Source organism: Paramacrobiotus metropolitanus, unplaced genomic scaffold (assembly GCF_019649055.1).
Source record: "Paramacrobiotus metropolitanus isolate TYO unplaced genomic scaffold, Prichtersi_v1.0 Parri_scaffold0000220, whole genome shotgun sequence".
NCBI lineage: Eukaryota > Metazoa > Tardigrada > Eutardigrada > Parachela > Macrobiotidae > Paramacrobiotus > Paramacrobiotus metropolitanus.
The window spans coordinates 1-27,931 of NW_026570440.1; the positions used below are offsets into that span (position 1 = coordinate 1).

A 27,931-nucleotide genomic window follows, 5' to 3' on the forward strand; every position below is an offset into this window, starting at 1 on the left:
TAATTTAGATCAAATGTTCTCTGTAATTCGGCCGCATGTTTCCGCTGCTTGTTAAATTTACAATGTGATTTTTTCTTTTGTAGTTGTCCAGTTGTTTTTGTATTCGCACAGGGAAGTAGTGAGACAATATAAGTGTAGTTGATACATGTGTTTCTCGGTTTATAAGACAGTACTTTATACATTCGCTGCCTTATAAAACATTCAGAATTAAAAACCGCCGCCCGCTTGCCCTAAGGGCGTATGAAACCTTATACTATATACTGTAGCAAGAACTTACTATAGGTAGAGGACTGAGAAGCGACTCTGCAACGGTCGACTACGTCATCACTGCCGCATACAGAATGCACTGGTGTGCTATTGCTTACCATAGGCCCACAGATTTTACTGTCCCTTTTTAAAGATATTCTCAGTTCCTTTCTCCTCTAAAGCTTCTGATATTTTAACAGAAGATATTGAATTTAGAAACCCAAACATGAGGGGCTAGAAATAGAAGAGAAAAGAAATATGCTGAGAAAACTGACAAAAACCGTAAAAAACGCGCATCTGTCACCATGGCAGCCGCCCTCCCGTGTATGCGAGAGTGATGACGTCAAACGGTAGGTTACCAGTCCTCCTCACACTATAGTAAGAGTAAGTACTTGCCTTTAGTTAACATTTTTCGGTGAGATATCGAGCGTGGCTCTGTTCGTTAGGTTGCCGGCTGTACGGAGAATATCTTACGATATTCTGCTGTACGCCGATAGCCTAGTGGTGCCTCTCTCGGCTTTAGAGTATAGAGGACGCGGGTTCGATTCCCGCAATCGGCAGATTTTTTGCGAGTTATGTAGTCAGCAGCGACCAGTCTGGCATATCGCTCGCGCTCGGTGCACGATGTGGTTATCAACCAGCAACTAGTAAATAATAAAGAGAAAGCACTAGCGATTGTCTGAGACATACAATGCGACTAATATTATTAAAAGCTACGGGTTTAATAGGGTATGCACTTAGCGAAGACAGCGAAAACCGGTCTGTACAGCTAGTGCGCGCACAGCCACAATCGTACGTGTGTAAAGTGCGAGCGGATTAAATCACTCGCAAACACATGACAATTGTGCCGATCGATCGATACAGCATGCCAGCATTCAGCTTGTGCTTTAGGGCAGCACTGGAATCCGCTGTCTTCGGTCTATACTCTATATATATGTCATTCAATACTCTATTTAATTTTATAGTCTCACGAGAAGCTGCAGTGATCAACCCGCCACAGCGGGCAAAACAGGCTGTTCTCTCGCTTTTTAACATTAACCGTAGCCTCTTCATTTGCCCGCATTGTACCTATCGCGTTTTAGCGATAATTCCGACAGAAATGTGTTCGAATTACTTTTTAAAAACCAGATTTATCTTCGAAAACGTCGCACATTAAATCGATGTTTTGGGTTATTCGTCGAGGTTGCACAGTCACTTATCCAATGCTGTGCGACACTTTTCATCAAGCTGAAACCAAGGACTTCCTGCATTCCATTTCGGAATCCAAGCCAGCCTGTTCATGAGTGTCTAGAGCGCAAATCTGGAAATTCCATTCCACGAATGGAAATGGAATGACGTATATCCGTACATTTCCAATTTCGCTGTTACCCGACTGTTGCCGATGTTGCATTTTGCACACGGTTTTATTTTACGGATTTGTAGCGAAAATCGAAGACGTTTATGCTTTTGAAAGCAGTCAAAGCACAGTAAAGATTTATCGAAAAGACTGGTAACATTCTGCTTGCGGTACGTATGAAAAGTTGAAGTATATCCTTAAGCTCGATAATTTGCCTACGTGATATAACATTCGGCCTTTCGTAAACATTACTAACCTTGGCCAACGCTTTCCCAGGAATTATGTAAATACGCGATATACTTATTGCAACATTCCGAATAACTACACGACCCGTCTGCCACCGAACATGCCCACCACAATGCGTTACTTTGGGAACAGTGCTCGGATGCGCGCGAGATGAACTACGGGAACACGGTGCTAGTGCGGCGCGACAACGACCAATGGTGGCTGGGATACGTTCAGGATATTGACAGCGATCAGTTCTTCATCGACTTCGATGCCAGCACAGTCAGCGCCGAGTGGATTCATGCTAAAGATGTGTGCCCTCATTACTTCATCGGTGACCTGGACCGTCTTCCGCTTCCGGGCTTATCCGCGCATGTGGCGCTGCGAAACGAGGACAACGGTCCGCTGGTCTTCCAACCGGCCACTATCATGGAGAATCTCCACTGCAAGTTCTGCGCTGTACACCTGGGTGATTCCCGCGACCGCCGCATCGTGCCGGTGCGTCAGCTGACAACCCAACTGCAGCCCGCGGGTAGTCCGCCAAGTTTCTTCGGAAAGCATAACGGACTCGTCTACCGGAAGCATGTCGTCCAGTTCGGCAAGGCCCACCTTTTGCGTCACCTAAAGTTCTTCCCCCAGCTCATGGTTGAGGCGTGCCAGTTAGAGTGGGCCACTGGTAATCGCCACTGCAGTGCCAGCTGTCGCTTTAGCATCCTTCCGCATGGAATGGATAGGTTTTACTTTCACTGTTGGAGTGGGCATTCTGGGCAGTATGAGTTTGGTGTACGCGTGTTTGTGCGGGCGGCAACGGACACGGTGACGTTCATCTGCGCCGAAGTGCACGGTGATTCCGCCGGGTACAGTGCTTTCTGGACCGTGGACTCTCTGAAGAAAGCCTGCCAGACGTATCTCTCCCAACAGCAGTCCTTGCAACGGAAGCTAGAGCCGAGCACGAGCGCTAAATTTTTTGCTCAGATTGGTGGTGGCTTTGCAGCGGCTGGTCGCAAACTGTTCACGTCTGCCGACTCCCCAAAAGTTCCGTTGCAACATGGTAAGTGTAACGGCATCCGTAGTACTCCTGCCGAAATTGGGCTCTTTCGGGAAAGATTCCACTTATAACGTGGTGTTGTTGCAGAGTCAGAAATGTGCATCACCGATCTATCGGCTACTGTTCTTGAGTGTGTTTTGGGGAATACGGATGTTGTTACTGAATTCCGGGTCAGCCAGTAAGTTAGCAGAACTCGTTTGCTTATGTTAAACGAAACATTAAAGCTGAACTTCGCAATGGACATAGAATCATTCGGTTGCGCTGGAATCATATGAATTGATAATATGTAGCGGAAACAGAATTTGTTCATGAGTCGGTTTCCGTCTAATTGTCGCTTGCAGGGTGTGTGCGTTATGGAGACTTGTGCTGCCGAAATCTAACAGCGAGCGTTGCGTGATGTACGTCCTCCGTCCGGTGTCCATTCGGGAACCGGGTGACTACCACATTACTGCGGAACTGAGCGTCAATGAACGCTACAAATTCTCTGCGATAATGGAACGCAGCATTTCTCCGAACACGCGAGCGGTAGCGTTGGTAGATGGAAGAACATTCAAAAAGCGCAGCTACGATTTCCAGGATGACTTGTTCGCATCACGAATGCAGAGCATCATCGAGTTATTAGAAAAGAAATCCCTTCGTGTGCCGCTTTTCATCGCCAAAAACTTCATCGAGAATCCGGCGCGTGAGTGTGCTGCGTTCTTGAGACTAGGTCTCAATGCTCAGACGGGGAATTACGAATGCCGGGAGCTGTCGTCAGAACGCGGATGGATGTCCATGTGTGACGAACTGCGGCTGATAAACTACACCGTCTGCGACGGAGTCGAATTCTCGTCTTTGGGGATGCAGTGGCAAACCAGGGACGCCATGGCCGGATACTGAGAGGAAGATTGTCTGGAAACGATTTGGCGATAGAGGACAGCTGGACGTGGTGATCCCGTTCGTGCGCTTCCGTGGCACGGAGACCGCCGCGGAGCATTGCCGAGGCTTCATCGCAGCGGCCAACAACGCCTGCCCAGTCGTTTCGCCGCGAGTGCTGAAAAAGGTCACGGCGATGCAGCAGCGGTGGGTGCGGACGTTGGCCTATCCCGAAGAGTGGGCGGCGATCCGCAATCTTTTCCGGATGTAAGTATGGTTGATCATTGCGTGCTGCCTAAAAAACTGGCGAAAACTGCGCAGGTGGTGTCTTTTGTAAACGTGTTCCGTAAAAACTGCCCGTATAATTTTTGGCGGGAATTTTACTTGTACATTTTTGGTCGACTAAGTCATAAGTAGAATTTATGTAAACGTTCGGTTCCGATGGCGATTTTTGTGTTGAGTAGGTTCAACAGTTTCCACGCCGACGACATCCCGCAATCCTGGGATGAAGTCGATTTGCGCGTGCTGGACTTGTCGCGGTTGAGCAGCTTGACCTTCGCCGCTCTAGACGCTTATTACAAAGACTGAGCAGGGTTCTATCTTGCGTCATTCCAAAAGGGCATGATTGTGTTGTAGGGGGATTTATAGTGGGCTAGTTCTCAGTTATGTTTTGCTGTTTGCTTTTTGTTGTCTGATATGTTGCGTTGGAGGAAGAGATTAATTCATGAGTGGTTGTTTGCCCCCAAGGATGTTCGGTAGTACGTGCTGTGTTCTGTAATCTGGCTCTTCCATCATGTATTTTTCTTTCCTACTGTACCTGTCTGATATTATAATAATTTCATTACTTTGTACCTCTTATTTTGAGTGTGGACAAATTTCGATCGTCATTCATCAAAGGACGATTTACTGTCAGCGGGAATTTTGTTGATTCACGGTATTGCCCTTCACTTCGGTCTGTTTTTGCGTGAATGGTAATGGGAACATTGGTTGTCAGTTACATAATAGTATTCGCCTTTTCAGAAGCAATGCACATGAGTTACGTTCTCTTGGCTGTTTTATTGTTGTTTTATACTCGGCTTGTTTTCTTTAATGGATGGCATGCGTCCTGATTGTTGTGGCTATTGTTTGTTGAGCAATAGTGTTGCAGCTGTGCAGCCTGTGCATACTTTAAGCGCCTGCAACGCCTATCGGATGTGGAATTAGGACTCCTGTTAATCGACTTTAGGCTGGAATATCTTAGTCTCTGATCTTGATTTACCATTTTGATGTATCTTTTCTCCATTATCCCTTCTTACCTTTTCATGAAGAAAATCCATTATTAATTGTAGGGACGTGTCGTATATTATCATACATAATATATTTATTAGGCGTGCCACGATGTACACTGAATGTTTACATGATCTTACAGTCGCAGCTGTATTGGTTGCTATGTAAAGGTCATGCACTATCACACCTCCCCCAGTGGGAAAAACCCACTCAAACAACAACAAACATAATTAACCGAAATTGGGGTCTTGAATTAACCGCTTCGGATTTACTCCAAAATTTGCACGCGCCGTCCTTCATAGCTCCGGGACGGCTTCCGCTGGCATTTTCTCTGGTACGTGCTTCTTCGGTTTGTTCTTCTTCGTCTCTTTCGTTGGCGGCTGCGTTGGTTCATTCTTGCTTTCAGCGTTTAACTGTGCACTGTGTTCTACCGCGGTATTCTGACTTCCGTCGGCCGCATCGGCCTGCGTTGTGCCGCTTTCCACTGGCGCTTCCGCCTTCACTTCGCCGGCGGGTACATTCTGGTTAGGTTCTACGGCCAGCGGTGAATTTCCCTTCGGCTCATCTGGTACGTCCAGATCCACATGTTCACCAGCGGTTAGCCAGTGACGCGGTCGCAGTTGATTCTCGTGTCTGCGCCAGGTTATACCGTTTACCAGCACCTGCCATATTCGCGTGCCTTCTCGCTTCAGCAATTTCCCACTGACCCAGTCTACCAGTCGGTTTAGCCGGTAGTCGCGCGTCAGCACCATCTGACCAGGCTAGAAATTCTTTGGCTTGGTGTTTTCGTCAAAATTACGCTGGTATCGCTGTCGATTTTTCTCAGTCGTGGTGAGCATGACTGGCACTAGCAAATCCATGGTGGAACGCATTTTGCGACCGATGAACTTCTCCGCTGGCGATACTCCTGTTGTCGCGTGCGGTACGCTCCGGTAACGCCATAGGAACTGTCGGAGAGCGACCGGAAGTGACTTTCCGTCTTATCGCAGCTTTGCGATACCGTCCTTCACGGTTTGCACGAACCGTTCCGCTTGTCCGTTGGACTGTGGGTGTCCAGGCGGCGTCCGTATGTGCTTGATTCCGAACTGTGCACAAAACTGGGCAAACGGTTCCGATGTGAATTGCGTCCCGTTGTCAGACACAATTTCGGCACATATCCCGTATCGACTGAACAGATTCAGAAACGATTCGATCACCCCGTCCGTCGTGGCGTGTTTCATGGGGATGACCTCTGGCCACTTTGACAGGGCGTCCACCACGATGAACAGCATCGTGCCCTGATACGGCCCCGCAAAGTCGATATGAATGCGCTTCCACGGCGCTTCCGGTATGGTCCACTGTGACAAAGGAACTTTCGCCGTCTCCTTGGCGCGTTCCGAGCAGATCCGGCAACCACCTGCCAGTCGCTCGATGTCTCTGTCCATCAGCGGCCACCAGCAATAGCCGCGCGCTTCCGCTTTCATCTTGCTGGCGCCCATGTGCGCGTCATGCAAGTGCGCCAGGATGGCGGGACGGAGCTTTTCAGGGATGACTGTCCGCATTCCCCAACAAATGCATCCGTTGACCAGTACTAACTCCCGCTCCAGCCGCTTGTACGGCTTCAGTCAGTCACCTGCTGATACTGGAGTGTTTCGCAGACTCTCAGTGTGCACATCACTGACGATGTTGTCCATCCCCAGGTCAGGGAGTCCACTCAGCTGTGTGGAGTGCATGGGCAGTCTGCTGAGACCGTCGGCTTGACCAAACTCCTCAGTGCGGCAGTACTGTATGGAAAACGTGTAACCCATTAACAACAGTGCCCATCTCTGTAGCCGGTTTGCGGTGATGACTGGGATGCCTTTCCAGCTTCCAAACACACTAAGAAGTGGTTTGTGGTCAGTCAGCAACGTGAATTCTCGGCCGGCAATGTACTGATGAAATTTGCGACATCCAAATACAAGTGCCAACGCCTCTTTCTCAATTTGCCCATAGTTCTTCTCCGCCGGGCTGAGCGTCTTGGATGCGTGCGCGATGGGACGTTCGGTGCCATCGGGGAAACGGTGACACAATACCGCCCCGACACCATACTGTGAGGCGTCCGCCGCTAACACCAGCGGCATGTCCGGATCGAAATGGACAAGGAACGTGGCCCGGGCGATTTCCTCCTTCAGCCCGTTGAAATTGGCTTCGCACACTTTCGACCATTCCCACGTAACACCCGCCTTCAGCAGGCTGTGGAATTCATTGCACTTTGAAGATAGGTCCGGCAGGAATTTGCCGTAGTGGTTCACAAGTCCGAGAAACGCTCGGAGCTCACTCACGTTCGTCGGCCTGTTCATGTCCAACAAGGCTTTGACGCGATCGCGCGAAATGTGGCGGCCTCGTTTGTCAACGACAAACCCAAGGTATTCTACGGAATTCTGCATGAAACGACACTTGGCTTGTTTAAGAGTAAGCCCGTGTTCTTCCAACCATTGTAACACCTTCTCCAAGTTATGGAGATGTTCTTCTTCGGTTCGGCCTGTGATGATGATGTCATCCAGGTACACGGCCACTCCCTCGCATCCCTGCAGGATCTTCTCCATGATCTGCTGGAAAATGCTTGGGCCACTGGATACACCGAATGGTAACCGGTTGTAACGGAAGAGACCTTTATGCGTATTGATAACGACGAGTTGCTTGCTGTCTTCCTCAAGCTCCACTTGTGCGTATGCTTCCGCTAAGTCCAGTGTGCTAAACGTTTGCCCTCCATTCAATTTGGCAAACAGCTCATCTGGAGTAGGAAGCGGGTACTGCTGCGCGTCCAAGGAGTCATTTAAACCGGTACTTAAATCTGCGCAGGTCCGGATATCACCGGCGCGCTTCTGCACCGACACCGTGGGAGCTGCCCAATCCGCGTGGTCGACCGGCGTTAGGATGCCTCACTGCACCAACCGGTCCAGGTCCTTCTCCACGGCGTCACGGAACGCAAACGGCACCGTCCTTGCTTTGCAGAACACCGGACGGGCGCCAGGCTTCAAATACAAACGAGCCTTGTAATGCTTGCAGAGTCCTAGCTCGTCTCGGAACACTGCCTTGTGGCGCTCCAGGATCTCCTTCAACTTTGGGTTGCTGCTCACAGCGCACACGGAAGTGTCCTGAAGGTCGCGTAGACTCAGGTGACTGAGATCCAGAGCGGCAATCCAGTCGCGCCCGAGGACATTTCCACCGCGGCCGACTACCACCACCGGCAGCGCCTTCTGTGTACGGCCATGCACAACCTCCAGTGTTGCCGTTCCGATGACACTCAGCGGATGTCCTGTAAAACTTCGCAGGGGATGGGAGTACGGGCTCAATCTGGGCGCTCCGATACTTCTCCATGTGTCTGCCGTGATAATCGTCACCGCAGATCCGGTATCCAGCACAGGTGACACGGCTGTCCCGTTCAGCTTCAGTGGCACGTGGATCGATCCACCAACCACCGCATTCACTGACAGGACATCACCGCATTCACTGACAGGACGTCAAATTCCTGCTCGACTGCCCAGGTGCGTCGTCCGTCCTGGCCTCGTGGCTGTTGCTGCTTCGGACTGCGGCATACTTTCGCGATGTGACCTTTCTTGTTGCAGTTTCTGCACACAAGATCCTTTGCCCAACAGTCTCCGCGGGCATGCGTAGCAGAACCACATCCCGAGCACGCTGCCGAGCCAGCTGCCGTGCTTTGGCTAGACGGGTTTCCACGCCCTCTCATTCCTCCGCGGCGGTTCCCGCGATTTCGATTCGCACCACCGCCCCGTCGTTGACCTCCGTCTACACGCGCAACTTCCACCGTTGCTTGACCGCGTTTCGTACTCCGCGTTAGCTCGTACTGTTGAGCTAGTTCCAATGCCTTCTCCAGGGTGGTGAAATCTTTGGACATTAAATGTTGGCGCGTGGTGTCATTCGCCAGTCCATTCAGGAAGGTCGAAGACATATTCTTTTCCAGCACGTCTGCTGGAAAAGAACAGTGGATCGCTTTCCTGCGGAGCTTGTTTGAGAAGTCCAATAGGGTTTCTCCTGGCTCTTGAGAGATGCGAAAATAATTCGCCCACTCTGTGGTGGCATTGGTCTTCTTCACATACGCTGCTTCGAGCTTGTCAACAATTTGCGCAGTCGTGTACTCGTCTGGATCCTTGGGCAAGCACATGGAGTGCACCATCTCCATTGCTTCAACACCAAGAGAATCCAGGAGCAGAGCTTTCTGCTCATCACTGTCGGTGACCTTCTTTAGCTTAACATAATTACGATATCGAAATTGCCATGATCGCCACGTCATGGATGATGGCTCGAATCGCAAAAGGCCCGAAACGCTCTCTTCCTTGGGAGGCATGCTGGAGGTTGGCTGGTTAGGATCCAGATCAAATTAGTCCGTATGAGTAAGAACTTCCTTCACGCCAGTTATGTCATATTATGTTATCATACATAATATATTTATTAGGCGCGCCACGATGTACACTGAATGTTTACATGATCTTACAGTCGCAGCTGTATTGGTTGCTATGTAAAGGTCATGCACTATCACAGGACGCCCCATGTTTCCCCATGCTGCAGACTTATAGGATCTTAAAACTGCTTGTTAGGACCAGTTAGGTACAGCTTGCTCGTTTTGTTCAGTTTGATGCTATTTTTTCCGGTCAGGTTTGAAATCCCATGCTATCGTAGCTGTACTGCTTCCCTGGCCGGAAATGGGTTACCTGCTTTAAGGCGAAATCAAACTACACAAACGTAACTGCTGTGCGCCAGAAATTTTCCTGGTGCATTAGACTTCTGTTAAATTAGACAGAGTTGAATGAAAGGTGCTAGGGATGGAATTATGGATACAAAGATAAATGATAACAACTAAACCTCCTGCTTAGTACGGCTGCTTTTTCAGAAATTAGCAGTACTACTCGGTCAGTTTGCCAACTCCAGCTTGAAGGTGAACACTGAATAACTGTCATGTTTACAGCGCTGCACCACGTTGGAAGAAGCCAGGGAGATCAGTCGCAGCAGACGACTGACCAGTTTCTCAGAGAGGTTTTATTGTCAACCTCTGAAGAATGACTTATTTTTATTATCTTAGTCTAGTTCTACGTACAGTATTACCTGTCTCGGCTGCCTGGGAAGAGCTAATTCATTTTGGAATTTTGGCGCCAGTTTGTGAGCTGTCGTGTTCAGTCATTCCAGCGCACTTTTTTCTTACTGAAGCTTAAAATATTCTGCAGCGATTCAATTTTTTTTAACTTCCTTGTACATACAGTATTACAGTGCCTTTGTTTTACTTAAGTGTTCTCCTACTGACCAGACTTTGAGTTTATTTCTAAAACGATTTTCTAAACCGAGTTTATCTTTTTTAAACAAACTCTAAGCAGGGCGCAATCCGAGGGAACCGAGGAACGGCTGAAAAAGGCGCCGATGGGGGAATCGAACACCGGCTACCACGTTAGATCCGCGTAGGCAGTACTACTGCACCACGGCGCAATACGTTGATATCCTTTGAAAGATTTTGTCGCTGTACGTGAGCCGCTTCTCCGCTCACAAAACATTCCTGTATTTGAAACAAGTGAGATATCGGAGAACGGATGAGGCGTTCACTTCTTATGCATTTTTTTGCGAAAGCTCTATGAGCCTGACTGCACCGCATAATCAAAACATCGACTGCACGAAATCGTCTACTGAATTCTTTTCCAGATCCCCTTTTCTTCACAGCATTAAGATGTCAAACACGCTACGCTACTTTCGAGAGCTGCGCTCCAGTGCACGCGAAGTTAATTATGGCAATACGGTACTGGTGCGCCGCGATAACGGCCAGTGGTGGCTGGGATACGTTCAGGACATAGACGGCGACTATTTCTTTGTTGACTTCGACGCCAGCACTGTCAGCGCAGAATGGATACATTTTAAACATCTGTGGCCGCATCATCTACGCTATTTCTGTGGCATGCCAAGCCATTCGGTGCACGTGGCGAACCAGGCGGACCTATGGTTTTCCGGCCCGCCATCATTTTTAAGCGCTTCTACAGGTGCTACATGTTCTACGCTGTTAGTCTGCATCAGTCAAGCCAAAACGGTTCAGATGAACAGCGCATCGTGCCTTGGTTTCAGCTAACCACACAGCTAGCGCCAACAAATACTGAGCCAAGTTTCGCTCATCAAGCCAGCGGCCTCTTCTACCGGAAGCATGTTGTGGCCTTCGACAAGGCGCATCTGTTGAATCATGTGAAATTTATGCCGAAGTTTCTGGTTCCTGCTTGCCAAGTAATACTGAACCGGGATGGCCCCTGCAACATGCGCTGTCGGCTAGACAGGAGCAACTACACGGTGCGCTTTGTTTTCCGTTGTAATGAAAGGCCACACTGGACGAATGGTAGGTATGAATTCAATGTCGGTTGCCGTGTGTTTGTGCGAGCGGGAATCGATACGGTCACCTTCGTTTGCGCCGAAGTGCATGGTGATGCAGCGGGACGCAGTATGTTCTGGACTCAAGATTCTCTAAGGGGCTTGCCAAAGCTATCTCGCCGAACAACTGTCAAGGGAGTTAGAGTATGCCGGACCGATTGTGGCCGGAAACTTGCCAACGACATCTTTTTCACCTGGTAAGAGTACCATGGGCGTAGTATCGGTCCACCGGACGCTGAATGCCTCGGTTGAAGTGAAACTAGAACTCCCGTTAACTCATTTTTCAGAAGTGGAAGAAATGTCCATTTCCGGCGTTACGGCTGGGATCCTTACCGGTGTCTTTATCGGCATAGATGTAATCTCCCAGCTACGACTGAGTCAGTAAGTCAGCTGCACTTTTTGTTACGCAAAGCAGCGAATACGTATCTAAACACGCTCAGGGCCTCAGGCCCAGAAGTCGCTCATAATCCACAAGGCCGCGGTGATTTAGCACGTTCTTTTCTTATTTATTTGTATCGTTACTGTGTTGTGCTTTCTTGTGTTCCCTTGATGTTTGGTTGTCTATAGAAGTAGTCTTGCATGACTGTGTCAGAGACCGCTCACTCGAGGCGGTAGACACCTCTTGTGGCTTTCTCTGTCGCCTGCCCGCACATGGCACCGCCATTCGTGCCGCTATATTACGCTGCTCACTCAGCGTATACTTTGTCTACGCTGACCAATCAGCGCATTTCAGCACTCTTGGGGGCGTAGCCCAGCGCTTACGAGCGATTCCATGCTTTGCGGCATCAGCTGTTGCATACCCGCAGCACGCTGAATCATTATCACGATTCTAGCTAGCGCGCTGGCAGGCACTTTTTCCACAGCTTTATCCCTATCGGGTTTTCTGTTGGTTTGGTGTTGTTGTTGCTTTATTGCTTACACAATAAAGGCATATTTTGCCCCCATTTTCTTCCTGCTTCTGTGTCCTATCTGACAACTGTATCTTCCGACGCCAAGCAACCCAAACATAAAGCCATAGTTACGAATAATTAATCCACCTAGCTGTCCGTATGGGTCGGCGACCTGAGCTGTTCCGTGCTTCGCTTCGGTCTTATATTGCTAGCCTATGGTGCGCTTCCCTCATTAGCATCTTGTTTTTTGGTTGCAGAGTGGGCGCGTTGTAGAGGCTGATTTCGCGCGACTACGTCCACAACCGCCACATAATTTTTGTCGTCCCTTCTCTGTGCGTAACGCCTGACTGGGATGGCTCGATCTTTCTGGTTTTGGACAGCATTACAGAATACAAAATCGCTAGGATGCTGGAGCGAACCGTTTCCCACAAGACGCGTGCCCTGGCACTGGTGGACGGAAGGACGGCGGCTGACCGCAGGCATGCCGAAAGTGGGTGCGAATTCAAAGAGAAACTGTTCACGATACGCGGCGCACTGGCAAACATGGGCCGTATTCTGCCGCTGTTCATTATCAAGTACGGCAACGAAACGGTGTCAGCGCTGGACTGCCCCTTCGGAACCGATCACCATGGGCGGTTAGATTACCAGAGCGTGTGGTGTTGGGTGCCCCAGTGCGAGGAAATGCTGCTTATCAACCACAACGCAGCCGATCGTTTCGGCGGCAGTTGTCTATTGCGGATGCTATTTGACAGTGACGGATTGGCATGGCCGGACAGCGACACTGCTTTTATGCGGACTGACACGGGTTGGGACCTGGTTGTGGTTATTCCTTTGCTGCGCTTTCGCTCGCTGGAGACTGCCCCGGAGCAGCGCCAACGCCTCGTAGCCACGCTGAACGACAGTTGCCCGGCCGTTACGCAACGGGTGTGGGAAAAGGTCACCGGGGTGCATGGGCGCTGGGTGCGGACGTTGGCCTATCCCGAACAGTGGGCGGGAATTCGCAGCTTCTTCCAGATGTGAGTAGGGCAGTGACAGTGTTGAGCTTAGCGTAGCTAATCTATTAACCGTTCTAATACCGATGGGGTGACTTTTAGGCAAAACAGTTTTATAAATTCCTAAAGAATTGTTACAAAAATATTTCGCTTAGTCAAACCTTAATGTTTGATTGTGAAATTTTTTGCTCTATGTTTTTCATCTAATGTTGAAAGTAATTTGACCAGTGGTCAGGGCTGTGAGCATGGGGGCAACTTTTAGGCGAGTTCTGGCCGCCTCAGCTATAACCGCCAGTACTTAAGAACCCGTGCATAAAAAATTAAACAAAAAAATCGTTTCTCGCAATAATGTTTCTGCTACAAAATAAAATGGTTGGCAGCAAAGTACAATAAACGACAGCCAAGATATCACGGAATTACTCGGGAGCGTTTAGAACGCACTTTCAGAGCGAAAAACTGGCACTGAAACCGCTTCTGCGTGCGGTAGCGATTAAATAGCTGCTAACGTGGCTCTTTCCGTGAGGCGGTTGTGAGCTACATACTAAAACTTGCCCGCGTGGTATTTGAAACAGCCAAAGTCGGTCGGTAATACAAGGGTTAAAATGGCAAATTCTTGCTGTTTAGGTTCAACGGGGTTGGTCCGGACGGAATTCCACAGCGCTGGGATGACGTCGACTTGCGACAGCTGGATTTGTGGAAGCTGAACAAGTTAACCTTTGCTGCTCTCGATGTGTACTACGTGGACTGACGCGCACGTCAAACAACCGTGTAAATACTGACACTGGATGCTTAATGCTTACTGTTATTACTGAGCAGTGGCTGAACCTCCATTTCTTTAATTCGTTTCCTCTTTTAATTTTACATTAAGATTTCCTGATCAAACGTTTTAACATGCCACATATTTTATTTATTTATTATTTATTTATTATATTTGCCTTAGCACGCTTCCAAGTACGTCTGCCATATTGTGCCGCGATGCATTTTATATTTCCAGTTATCTGCTTTGCGCCATGCCCTTGCATTTTGCAAGAATTGTTATTACGCAAGTGTTCTCAATAAATTGCACGATGTCTGCAGTTTAACGGCATAACTGTTTGCGTGTAAAAACCGACCGAAAGATGACCCACAAGTAATATTATTAATTGTACAAACGGAAGTATAGGAAAACATACGTTATTTGGCTTTTCGTGTTGCACGAAAATTCTTCCATAACATCGACAGAAATTACCGGACCAACTTGTACACGTTACACTTACATCTCCAGGAATCTCGTTCCACTGCTCGGGTTATGATAACGTCCGCACCCAATGCGCATACACCGCCGGACCTTGAACAGGACCTACGGTGTAATGGCCGAGCTACAATCGTTAACCGCTGCGATGAAGCGCCAGAGTGCGCGTGATGGTGGCGTGCGTACGGAATGACCACATCCAGCCGCACGGCATTCACCGGGACCGAGGTTGAGGAAGATTGCGCAGGTGGCATGGGCGGCCTCATAGCGGTTCTGGGCAATCAAGAGCGGCAGACCACGACACGGCACACTATGTGCATTTCCTTCACGAAGTCCTTCTGTGACCGGTCGCAGTATGCTCTTTCGCTCCCCATAGCTACCACGCGCGTGCGACAGGATACGATTTGTCCGAGCAGAGCGGTCAGTTTGTAGACAGTGACGGCTTCATGTTCCGCTGACACCAAATCCCCACGGCGTCGGCGCCTCGATGCTCTGTGTGCGGATGGTAAAGATGAAGGAAGACGTGGCCGCCGTCGAAGTCCTGCACGTATCCCAGCCATCCACTGACCGGTATTGCGCTGCTCCACCACCGTGTTCCCAAAGTTGACCTCGCGTATACCAGTGGGTAGTTCTCGAAAGTATCGCATGGTGGCGTACACGGTCACGGGCCATCTGGATTGCGATTGCAATAATCAAAAACCAATTTTGCAGTTATGTCAGTTATCCACAGATGAGTGGTGACAGAACACAAAAGGCTGTAGTGTATATAAGCACTCGTACAAAGGTTGTGTACGAGTATCTCGTGAAATGGATAATGGCCTATGGCTAATGTGCCGTAGCAACGGTATTGTTGTTGTCCGTTATTGTGGCCATGTGTAGTGTTTGGTTGGTTGTTTGTTGCTGTCTCGAGCGGACATAATAAAAGATTATGCCGTTCGTTCAATACATGACAGTCACGTTCTACGTTCCCACCAATGGTCAGTTTTACATACATGCGGCACTGGCACACATGCCCCTATTACAGTACGCAGAATTCAATGCGCGTTTCACAGTAAGTAGAATCTTTTGCAGATTACCAGGCACGTAAGCAGTGTACTTGCATAGAAAGTTTTATAGTAGTAAAGAATTTTTATCTTGGTCGTTCCAACTGTGGTGCTTTATATCAGCTCACCCGGCGGCGCCTTGAGTCGTTCTGGAGGAAAGCAGGTATAATAGGCTAAACTTATATCGGTCATTCTGCGGCCAATGCCGCAGGCAAGCCGACGACTGGTTTCGACTTTTCGTACTGTTAACAGACTCGAAATTATAAGTACCAGCGAGACATACTATCTGTAAAGCGCACTGTAGAAAAGCCTAGAGAATAATTCTACGAGAATTTTTGACTGATGCACTCCTTGTTAACCACGAATTCTGTCGTCGCTTGTCACGAAGTAGGGAATAAATAGTAATATTTATTTGGTACGCGCGCGCTGCTCTACTGACTGGATCAATCAACAATATCTCACAGCATGGTAGTCGTTGCTAGGTAAAAGGTCATGCAATACTGCACGGCATCACACCTCCCCCAGTGGGGAAACCCACTCAAAACAACAGTAACTGTTTGCCAAAATTCGGATCTTCTATTAATCTCGGCGTTAATCGTTGGCCTGCGTTGCTTCTGGCAGTTTTACGCAGCTCTGGTTCCGGTTGTTTAGGGGGTGGTATTGCGCGCTTCTGCGGTGGTTTACTCGGCGGTAACTTCACCTCGGTGGCGGCCGGTTCGACAGTGAGCTCCGTTTTCGGTGTCACAGCCGGTTGTTCGGTTGTGGCTGTTGCAGGCAGTTGCTCCGTCTGTTGCGTTGCGTCGGGAACCACACTGTTGCCGCGGGGTATGTTGTTTCCGGTATTCACTGGCAATGCAACCGGTGCGGGCAGTGAGGAATCCGCCACCTGCCGCTTATCCGGCTGCAGCCAGTATCTCGGTCGGATCTGGTTCAGGTGTCTGCGCCAGATGGCGCCTTCGACAGACACTTCCCATATCCGGGTGCCTTCACGTCTGACCAGCCGGCCGCTGGTCCAGTCGACGGTTCGGTTGAGACGGTAATCGCGAACCATTACCAAGTCGCCAGGCGTAAAACTCTTCCGCTTGGTGCGCTTGTCGAAATTGTGCTGGTATCGTTGGCGGTTTCTCTCCGTATGTGTGAACATAACAGGAGACAACAGGTCGAGCTGAGTACGGAATTTTCTACCCAGGAACAACTCCGCTGGCGACTTTCCGGTTGTTGCATGCGGCGCGCCTCGGTATCTCCAGAGGAACTGCCGCAGTGCTTCGGACAGGTTCTTCCGGTCAGCCATGAGTTTCGCAACTCCGTCCTTGATGGTCTGGACATACCGCTCCGCCTGTCCATTCGATTGTGGGTGTCCCGGTGGTGTCCTGAGATGCTTTATTCCGTGTTCCGCACAGAAGTTTGCGAACTCCTGTGACGTAAACGGGGTGCCGTTGTCCGTAACGATTTCGGTACAAGCGCCGTACCGACTGAACAGGTTGCGCAAAGTTTCCAACACGCCACCGGATGTAGCGTGTTTCATTTGCGCCACTTCCGGCCATTTGGACATGGCATCGACCACCAGCAGCAGCATTGTGCCGTGGTATGGACCGGCAAAATCCATGTGCAGCCTCATCCATGGGCTTTCGGGCACTTCCCACTGCGAGAGTGGTGCTTTGGCCGTTTCCTTAGCGCGTTCCGAGCAGATCCGGCACTCACGAGACATGTGCTCGATGTCTTTATCCATCTGTGGCCACCAGCAATAGGCTCGTGCCTCGCCTTTCATCTTACCGGCTCCCATGTGCGCTTCATGCAGGTAGTCCAGTATCTGCCGACGCTGCTTGACCGGAATTACCGTGCGCGATCCCCAGCAAATGCAGTTGTTGGTCAGCACCAATTCATTCTCTAGTCGTTTGTAGGGACGCAACCGCTCATCAACCGTGGCCGGCCATCCATGCAGGATGTAACCGTGGACCGTGGACAGATCCTGGTCTTCGGCGGTTGCTTTGGCAATGGCTTCTGCTTTGACAGGCAAGCGTGACACGTTGTCTTCGTGTACCGCATTCACCACTTTGTCCATTCCCAGCCCGCTCAGTCCATCCAGTTCGGTCGAATGGAGTGGCAGGCTACTCAGGCCGTCGGCTTGGCCGAAATCCTCGGTGCGCCGGTACTCGATTGAGAAGGAGTAGCCCATGAGAAGTAGTGCCCATCGCTGGAGTCGGTTGGCTGTCACGACCGGAACTCCTTTGTTGCTTCCGAAGACACTCAGCAGCGGCTTGTGGTCCGTGCACAACGTGAATTCGCGACCAGCAATATACTGGCGGAATTTGCGGCAGCCAAAAACCAGGGCAAGTGCCTCCTTCTCTATTTGCCCGTAGTTCTTCTCAGCTGCGGTGAGTGTTCTTGATGCGTGCGCAATCGGTCGTTCCGTGCCGTCCGGGAACCGATGACACAGCACGGCGCCCACACCGTACTGCGAGGCGTCCGCTGCCAGGACAAGAGGCATTTCGGGATCATAATGCACCAAAAGCGTTGCCCGTACTATTTCTTCTTTGATGGCCAGAAACTGTGACTCGCATTCTTTGGACCATGACCACTAAACTCCCGCTTTCAGCAGCTGGTGAAATGGACAGCATTTCGTCGAAAGGTCACGCACGTACTTGCCGTAGTGGTTAACCAGCCCGAGGAATGCACGTAACTGACTTACGTTGGCCGGGCGGTCCATGTCCAAGAGCGCCTTCACTTGGTCGCGTGAGATGTGTCGGCCTCGGCTGTCCACCACGAACCCGAGGTATTCTACCGAGTCCTGGAGGAACTGACACTTGGAGCGCTTCAGCCTGAGTCCGTATTCCTCGAGGCGTTGTAGGACCCGCTCCAGGTTCCGGAGGTGCTCTTCATCAGTCGCACCTGTGACGATGATGTCGTCCATATAGATGGCGACGCCTTCGCACCCCTGGAGGATCCGTTCCATGATTTGTTGGAAGATGCTCGGGCCGCTGGCTACACCAAACGGCATGCGGTTGTACTGGAAGTGGGTGTTGATCACCACCAGCGCCTTGCTTTCTTCGTCAAGCTCCACTTGCGCATAGGCCTCCGCCAGGTCGAGCGTGCTAAACTTCTGACCGCCGTTGAGCTTTGCAAACAGCTCGTCGGGCGTCGGAAGGGGATACTGTTGCACATCCAGTGCGTCATTAAGCCCCGTGCTCAAATCCGCGCACGTCCGGATGTCCTCAGCACGCTTCAGCGCTGCGACGATCGGTGCTGCCCACTTTGCATGCTCCACTGGTGAGAGAATCCCCTTCTCTACCAGTCGGTCAATGTCGCGTCCCACGGCCTCCCGGAAGGCGAACGGAACCGGTCGCGCCTTGCGGAATACCGGCGTGGCACTTGGCTTTAGGTGCAGATGGGCTTTATAGTGCTTGCACTGGCCCAGTTCCTCGCGAAAGACAGCACTGTGCTTGGCAAAGATCTGTTTCAGCTGGACGTTTCCCGAGACAGCACACACCGCTGGGATTTGGAGGTCACGCAAACTCAGCTGACTTAAATTCAACGCGTGTATCCAATCTCGTCCAGGTACATTTCCACGCGTTGCTACCACAATCACCGGCAGCGTCTTCCGCGTTCTCGCGTGGGCCACTTCCACCATCGCTGTGCCGATGACCTTTAAGGTATGGCCAGTAAAAATCTTCAGTGGATTGGTGTACGGTGATAATTTTGGAGAGCCGATCGATCTCCAGGTTTCCGAGGCGACAATGGTGACGCCAGAGCCAGTATCCAGCACTGGTGACACCGGTACAGCATTTATTTTCACCGGTACGTGATTGGCGCGCCCGCTGGTGGCATCGACAGAGAGCACTTCATACTCTTCCTCCACCAAAAACGTTCGGCGCCCATCGCGTCCCTGTCGGCCGCTGGAGCTCTGTGCGCTCCGGCAGACCTTCGCTATATGGCCGCGCTTTTTGCACTTTCTGCACTCCGCATCTTTCGCCCAGCAGTCGCTTTGTGCGTGCTGCGTGGATCCGCAGCCGTCACAGGCTGCACCCTTGCCACCTTCTGCGCCAGCAGGCTTGCGTGCACCACCAAGGTCACGGCCTCGTTGTCCGCCACGAGCGCCGTCACGCCTTCTGTAGCCATTACCCGCTGGGTTTCGCTTCCCGCTTTCCACGCGCGCCACATCGACAGTGGTTTGACCCTTTCTGGTGCTACGCCGGAGCTCGTACTTCTCCGCAATATCCAGCGCTTCCTCCAACGTGGAGTACGTTTTTGACTGGGGATGCTCCCGTACAGCGTCGCTGGCGAGACCATTAAGAAAGGTCGCCGACATGTTCTTTTCAAGAACATCGGCTGGAAAACCACACGGAAAGGCCTTGCGGCGGAGCTTATTGGAATAATCCAACAGGGATTCACCCTGTTCTTGTTTGAGCTTAAAATAATTGGCCCACTCGGTGGCAACGTTGGTCTTCTTCACGAAGGCGTGTTCAAGTTTGTCTACAATTTGCGCTGTGGTGAAATCGTCCGGGTTCCCGGCAAACACATAGAGAAAAGCATTTCTCCAGCCTCGACGCCGACGGAATCGAAAAGTAGACATTTCTGGTCTTCGCCATCCGTGATTTTGTGTAGTTTGACGTAATTCCTATACTGGAATTGCCACCAGCGCCAGGTCATTTTGGAAGGTTCAAATTTAATCAGGCCGGAGGCGTCCTTTTCTTTCGCTGCACTCGCGGCGACGGTGGTGTTGGTGGTTGAGGCGGGTACTGATGGCGTCATTTATAAGGGAGAAGGGAGTATGACCGTGCGTGAGTTCGAAATACTTCACGCCAGTTTGTCACGAAGTAGGGAATAAAGAGTAATATTTATCTGGTACGCGCGCGCTGCTCTACTGACTGAATCAATCAACAATATCTCACAGCATGGTAGTCGTTGCTAGGTAAAAGGTCATGCAATACTGCACGGCATCACATCTGTCGTCACTTTTTCAAATTGACCTAGATTGTACATACCGTAACAAACGTAAATACTGCGACAGGCAAGGCCAACTGGAAACTCTTTTAAGCACAGTCAGACAATTGCGCCCTTCATTTATTCGGAATTCTACTGTGTTGCAAGTGGAATAACTCGTTCTTCAATCTTCCCATGTAATACTGGAGTAACGCAGGATATCATTTAAGTTGAAGTCTGAAGCAGATCGGGTTTGAGAGGAATCTGTTCAATATTCTGCCTTATACTCCTATAAATTTTTTTAACCTAAACTTTGCAGTGATTGAAAATAATTCCCGTAATAGATTTCACAAAAAGCATTTTTCCATAACTCTGCATCCCCATGAATGCAGCAACTCCCCTATACCTTCGCCGGTTATGTTCCGGTGAGCGAGAAGTCAACTACGGGAACACGGTGCTGGTGCAGCGCGACAGCGGCCAGTGGTGGCTGGGATACGTGCAGGATATTGACGGCGACAACTTTTTTTGTGGACTTCGATGCCGTGACGGTCAATCCAGAATGGATTCATTCTCGGTATCTGTTCCACCATCGGTTCACGCGCCCTTTTGCTGGCGACCGTTCGTTTTCGGCGGCGCTTCGCGAAGGGCCAGATGGCCCTATGGTGCTCCGCCCGGCTGTCATCCTCCACAACCTGTACTCCACATTCTTCGTCGTGCATGTGGATGAAGAAAGTGCTCCCCCGCAAAACCCCCGGACCTGCCAGCTGGTACACCATACTCTATTCGCCAAAAGATCGCCACCGCCGGGCGACTGCTTTTTCGGGAGATCTACAGGGATTCTCTACAAAAAGCATGTGATCAAGTTCCCCCAAGCCCATCTGTATCGTGATGTAGATTTTTTCCCCACCTTTCTGGTCAGGAAATGCCAGCTGGGTTTGCAGCCAGGGGCTTTGTGCAGCCCTACCTGTGAGTATATGCGCAGCGACGCGCTTGACCATTTTGTTTTCACTTGCACTAGAGCAGTACATAAGGGGTCGTTTCCTCTTAATGAACATGAATTCGATGTCGGCTGTCGGGTGTTTGTGCGAGTGGATACCGATACCGTCACGTTGGTTTGCGCTGAAGTGCACAAGGCGGCATGCCGAAATCCTATATATCGGCGTAACGAACGTGCCGCCGAGAACAGTATGTTCTGGGACGGAGAATCCCTGATGGAAGCCTGCGAAGACTATCTCAGCAAACAACTGGCAGAACGTTCCACCCTCATCGACATTTCTTCAAAGATCTCGCTTGAGCATGGGCATGGTTAGTGTGCTGTGTTTAGAAACTCCTGCTGTTTTACGTACTTTCTAATTCAGACTGAACTAATTCAGTGAATAATCTGTTCCACGCTTCCATGTTTTTTTTTCGAGATGTTGACAGTCTTGACTCACTAAATGTTCTACAGGCATGTATGACCCGTGCATCAGCGATCTTGCACTCCCGATTTTATCTGATATTTTTCTTAATCTGGACATTGATGCACAGCTCCGGATACACCGGTATGTTGACGTGGAACAATTTTAGAGCCATTCGCGCCACAAAAGTGTAATGCGAAAGTTGACCGGCAAAGGTGACCGCCGGATGCACTGGCCAGTAAGGACGCTTTTGTCGGCAAAACCGTCAACAGGTCTAAAAAACTTTACCGTAAACTTTTCGGAAGGTTTAGGGGATGGTTTCACAGGACTGTACGTAAAATAATTTTGGGACGAAGGGGACGTGTATTTATACTGTGCGGACGGTTTTGCCGATACAGAATCTTGTATGTTTTTTTCAAAAAGCTTTGCTCCTTAGGGCGTGTACTCTATGGAGGCTTCTCCTGGTGGAACCGATAAACCGTCGTGACATCTTTCCTTGACTGTCGTCGACTGTGCCAAAAGAACCCTTACGACCAGGATTCCATGCTTGAAGGATCCTTCTGCACCTGGAAATTCGCGACCATTCTAAACCGCATGCTGACTCCACAGACACGAACGCTGGCGCTGACTGACGCCGACAGCCCCTTCCGTTCCACCGGCCGCATTAATGTCGACGCTGAACTGTCAGTTAGTTCAATATTATTGCAAACCAAAGGTCTTCATGTGCCGCGAATCATTGTCAGGAACAGGGTAGATGCACCATCGTATGCAGGTTCCTTCTTGACCTATAACTACAACAGGCAGAGCGGGAATATGAATGCTGGACGCTGTCGAATGTGTTATCGGTGTATGAGGAACTGCTGGTGATCAACTACAAGGCCGTAAAAGCCATCACAAAAACCGCGGAGAACATATTGTATCATGATGAATCAACGTCGCTGGTACGCGAGTTGGGTTTCACACCCAGTGGTGACTGGCCTCCCGAATACTTTCAGCCGCATGCTGTCATCCCGTTTCTACGCTTCCGCTCCACGGAAACGACCGATGAACAGTGGCAACGCTTTATAACCGCCGCCAGTGACATCTGTCCGGCGGTTACGCAGAGTGTACGTGAAAAGGTCACCGCGATAATTGCGCGCTGGCGGCGGACGTTGGCCTATCCCGACGAGTGGAGCGGCATTCGATACTTCTTGAAGCGGTGAGTGGGGTACACGTGGACTTTGTTTAACGTTAACCCAACGTTAAACGCTTGTTGAGTCCGCAGGTTTAACAGTGTGGCTCGCGATGACAATCCTCAGCGGTGGGATGCGATGGATCTTCGTCAACTGGACATTGGCATGCTGAGCCGCGCGACTTTTGTCGCAGTGAATGAATGCTGGAGTAAATGAAACAGCAAGAGTACATCAATTGAGCTTCGTGCTAATTTGCTATATCAGTTTTCTTCGTGCTATATCAGTTTTCTTCACTTGGGATCTTCTCACCGTATTCATATTCATTCGTTCTGCTTTTGAGAGAAATGCTTTCCGTTTCCGTCGACGTGCAGTTCTGGTGAAGTTTTCTTGACGTAGCTTAGAATGCCATTGTGGAATGATTTTGTACGGTTTGGCTACTTAAATTTAGCGTCGTAGGTTCCGTAGCGGTTGTAAAATATGTAATAGTTACAAAATAATCGCAACGTGCGGCATTTTAATCCAGCATAGTCACAGTGAAAAAAACCCGTACGATTGTCAATTCTGCACTAAAGAGATCGCGCACAACAGCTTGAAGTCTCCCGCGCTGAATTTCTATAGGAACCGGTTGAGGCAGACCGAAAGATACAAAAAAAATGAGACTACAGAACTGCAGATACTTACGAGTAGGCAAGTAGGGCCCAGACTCCACTCAGCTCCTTGTGTACCACAAATCGTATCGTCTCTTTCATACCTAGCTGACCTAGATAAAATGAAGCGATACCGATAGGCGACATTCGTCTCTGAACTCTCTTTGGAGCAGGTAGAGAACGCCATGCCGTATCTGTCATTCTGCAGCTGTGTAACGCTGCAGGTGGACACCAATCACCCACAACGATATTTAAATACATGGCTCACGCCGAAGCGGGTCGGTTGTTCTGAAACCCCCAATCCGTAAAGAATTTCGAAGGTCCTCCTTGCACCTCAATCAAAACTAGCCTCGTGAGTAGAATAACAACTTTTGACACGTACCTCGGCATCATCATGAACGCAACGCCCCGATACTTTCGCCGGTTGTATTCCGGCGCACGCCAAGTCAACTACGGGAACACGGTGCTCGTGCAACGGGATAACGGCCAGTGGTGGCTGGGATACGTTCAGGATATGGCGGCGACAATTTCTTCGTCGACTTCGATGCCAGCGCAATCGACGCAGAATGGATTCACTCCCGCCATCTGTTCCACCATGAACTCACGGACCCGCTAAGTAACCGTTCGGTGTCGGCGGCGCTGCGCGACGAGCCAGGTGGCCCTCTGGTGTTCCGCCCAGCCACCGTCCTCCGCTCTCTGTTTCGAATGTTCTACATCGTACGTGTGAAGATGAAAAAGTTCGGATCAAAATGCGCGGACCTGCCACCTTGTACACCATAATCGGTTCGCCAGTGGATCGCCACTGCCGGGCGACTGCTTTTTCGGGAGAACTACCGGGATTCTGTACAAAAAGCATGTGATCAAATTCCCCAACGCCCACCTGCTGCGCGATCTGGGTTTCGTGCCCCTTTTCTGGCGGATACATGTCAGTTGGAGTTGCAGCCGGGCGCACTGTGCAATTCCGCGTGTGAATATGAACGGATGGAATCGCGCGATCGTCTTTTATTCATTTGCAAAAAAACCCATCGGACGTTTGGTTGGAGGGAGCATGAGGTTAATGTCGGCTGCCGGATGTTTGTGCGAGTGGATGCCGATACGGTCACACTGGTGTGCCTTGAATTTCAAAGGATACACGCTGGTACCTTTTCTGGCATAACGAACACGCCACTGCAAACGGTATGTTTGGGACGGAGCATCTCTGAGGAATGCCTGCGAAAGCTATCTCAGCGAACAACTAGCGGAACGGTCTACTGTTGTTCTCGTTCCTCTACAGGGATTTCTTAAACATGGTCAGTGATCCAGCAAGTACCTTCATTTTGTCGATGTTTCATTTCACCTAAATATATTTGCAGTTTTGGATGAGCCGTGCATCACCGATCTCCTACACCCAGTCCTGTGTGATAGTCTGCTTAATATGGATATCGAAACACAGCTAAGGACGCATCGGTATGTCAACGTGCAATAGTTAAAATAAGGTTTAACGAATGTGACCCAGTATATGGCATCAAATTCATGTTTATGCGCGAATTTTCGCTTTCGTCCCCAAAGTTTTTGCACTGATATTTCGCAGCCAAATGACCTATTTGTATTGCCGTCAAAATCGTTTTTGGGGGTTGTCGATGAAATAAAATTCCAAAGCGTTTGAATGCAAACAGAGGGTGCGTTCGCTTTTATTAGTAACTGATCTTCTTGAATTTTTGCACTTAAAAGCGTATTAAAATGTGTATCATTTTACACCCATCCAGGTTCTGTCATTTCTTCTAAATTGTAAATCAAATTTTAAACTTTTCCACTTCATTTCAACATTTTTACATTTTCACCAGCCTGGCACCGTGTACCGGGTCACTTCTGTCGACTAACCACGCGTTTGCACTAATTTGCACTGGAATAATGCACTACTCAATACTCATTATCAGCTTTGCTGTACGTGTACAGATACACAGCTTTCCGTTTTTCAAACAAAGGCATTAATAATTGCTCCATAGAGTGTGCGCACTGTGGAGGCTTCTCCTGGTGGAACCGATAAACCGTCGGGACATCATCTTCGACAGCCGGCAAAAGTGCCAAAGGCAACCGTATAATCAGGATTTCATGGGTGAAAAGTATTTCCGCATCTGGAAATTGGTGACCATTCTGAACCACACACTGAATAAGCAGACCCGAACGCTGGTGCTGATTGACAACGATAAGTCTAGCTCGAAATTAACCGCCCGCTTTAACGTCAAAGATAAACTCGTTAGCCATCAAAATGCTGCTGCTAGCCAAAGGCATTCGTCTGCCGCGAATCATTGCTGTGAACGGTTGGCATGACGCGGATACATCCTCGTGTGCCCTCTTGACCTTTACGCGCAGTAAACACAGCGGGGACTACGAATGCTGGACTTTGTCCTATCTGATGTCGGTGTGTCAGGAAATACTGCTGATCCAATTACAACGCATCCGCAGCCATCACGGGAACCGCTCTGGACATACTGTACCACGATGAATCAGCCTTGTCGCAACGCGAAAAGGGTTTACTACGTCGCCACGACGGCATTCAGTCGAACGTTGTTATTCCTATCCTGCGCTTTCCGCTCCACGGAAACGGCTGCGGAACAGTGTCGACGCTTTCTAACCGCCGCCAACGAGAACTGCCTTGCTGTCGCTCAACATGTGCGTGCAAGCTTCACCGCGCTACATGCACGCTGGGTGCGGACGGTGTGCTATCCGGACGCGTGGACCGCCATTCGTCAGTTCCTGCAACTGTGAGTGACCACCACGTTTTGCTTTCAGGGTAAATTTTGCTAGATTTATACTGAATGACCGCTTTTTGTTCAAGCAGGTTTAACGGCTTCACTCCCGGCGACAATCCACAGCGATGGGATGTGATGGATCTCCGTCAACTGGACACGGACACATTGACCAATGTGACATTCGCTGCATTGTACGGATTTTTGGTAGAGCTTACGTTGAGGCAGTAAGCATTGCGCTGTGTTGTTCTGTGGCAGCTTTGAACCATGCTCTGGATAAACTGCTTTGGATCTTTTCGAAAAGATAATGCTGCTTGCTCGTCGTTCTTCTTTTTCAAGAAGCGGTTGCGACTGTTTTCCTGCTAACATGCATTACCAACTGTTCCTATCGAGTAGCCTGCAACCCCGATGTGAATACTATTATGCGGGCTGAGAAATTTTACCATGTTCTGGAGCGGTTTGGTCCTTTTTTACAGTAGCATAGTTCGCACTTGCACAGCACTTATGAAATAATGGCACATATAAAATAGCCGGTCGAGGTGCCGGTGTCCGTTTGTTATAGTCACAATGGCAGATTCGTATATACTCAACATCATCATCGTGAGCAGAAGGCTCCATACTTATTCTTAGTTGTAGTTTCGTCACATTAATTAGTCACATTAATTGGTATTTGCCAGAATTTGTTTAGAACCAGACAGGACCCACGAGTTTCCTATCGGAGCGTGAGACTACACCATGGTGCTTCACTGAAATGAGTGAATGAGGAATAACCCATGCCCACATAATTATGCAAACTTTCTTACCCAGTCTGCCGCTGCTTCTGATTTCACTGCATTCTGTAAAAAAGGCACACGCCCTACTCCTACTGATAAGTCACGTATCATCACATGAACGCAGAGTCGCAAAACAAGTTGACAATACATTTCACTTTAAGAACTTAAAGTTATCGTAGAGTTTCGGAGAGAACTATTTGACAGCAGTTAGTTTCTCCGTTGGTTTCACAACAATTAATATCTCCTTGGTCGTAATTTGTTCAACCCCTATTTAGCGCAGATTTTGGAGTTTGTGGTCAGATGCACTTAGTAATTTTGCGTTTACTTAAGGCCATGGCTATGTCGACTTAATTCGTTTAGAAAATGCAACATTCATAGTTATTCGAAAACTTAAACAGCTTCTCGATCTGCCTGTTTACATAGTTAAATCCGAGAAAAATTCAGTACTAACAAACCGAGACATAAATCGAGCGAGTCACTTTAAAATCGGCCTCAAAGTTACCACCCCAAAAAAACTAACTAGTCCGAACACACTCAGGGGAGATTTGGGGAAGTCTAGTCACAATGTGGACAATAAAAACCCCAGCACCTTGCGAGAGCTTTTTTGAAAAAACTAAATTTTAAAGTTGTAAATAGCGATAAACACTTTTCTAGTTGCTTCTTACAGCAATAACTTCGGTAAAACTTAGTTTTTTCAAAATCGCTCTCGCAGTTAAACTTTTGAGATGTTCACCCACCGACTGTGTGATTTTTGTAATAAAAAATGTGCTCCGTAAATGACTAGTT

The 27,931-nt window shown here is 49.4% G+C and overlaps 4 protein-coding genes across 5 annotated transcripts; 1 reads left to right on the forward strand and 3 right to left on the reverse strand.

The window, feature by feature from the left end:
- Nucleotides 1–1,155: 1,155 nt before the first annotated feature.
- On the forward strand, nt 1,156–4,854 carry LOC129601217 (uncharacterized). 2 transcript variants are annotated; one of them, XM_055499959.1, is made up of 5 exons: nt 1,156–1,752; nt 1,859–2,858; nt 2,943–3,033; nt 3,197–3,977; nt 4,175–4,854. In XM_055499959.1, exons 2-4 carry the CDS (start codon nt 1,979–1,981, stop codon nt 3,732–3,734), a joined length of 1,509 nt encoding a protein of 502 aa, XP_055355934.1. In that variant the 5' UTR covers nt 1,156–1,752; nt 1,859–1,978; the 3' UTR covers nt 3,735–3,977; nt 4,175–4,854. The 2 variants fall into 2 exon arrangements, with proteins under 2 accessions (XP_055355934.1, XP_055355937.1); XM_055499962.1 differs by having other exon boundaries at nt 1,961–2,858.
- A 1,102-nt stretch (nt 4,855–5,956) lies between these two features.
- Nucleotides 5,957–9,303, reverse strand: LOC129601223 (uncharacterized protein K02A2.6-like). Its single transcript, XM_055499978.1, has 4 exons — nt 8,787–9,303; nt 7,886–8,424; nt 6,638–7,819; nt 5,957–6,574 (listed from the first exon to the last, which is right to left on the reverse strand). Exons 1-4 carry the CDS (start codon nt 9,301–9,303, stop codon nt 5,957–5,959), a joined length of 2,856 nt encoding a protein of 951 aa, XP_055355953.1.
- A 6,742-nt stretch (nt 9,304–16,045) lies between these two features.
- LOC129601224 (uncharacterized protein K02A2.6-like) lies at nt 16,046–17,995 on the reverse strand. Its single transcript, XM_055499979.1, has one exon. It carries the CDS (start codon nt 17,993–17,995, stop codon nt 16,046–16,048), a length of 1,950 nt encoding a protein of 649 aa, XP_055355954.1.
- A 90-nt stretch (nt 17,996–18,085) lies between these two features.
- Nucleotides 18,086–20,077, reverse strand: LOC129601226 (uncharacterized protein K02A2.6-like). Its single transcript, XM_055499980.1, has one exon. The coding sequence runs from the start codon at nt 20,075–20,077 to the stop codon at nt 18,086–18,088; it is 1,992 nt and encodes a 663-aa protein (XP_055355955.1).
- Nucleotides 20,078–27,931: the final 7,854 nt, after the last annotated feature.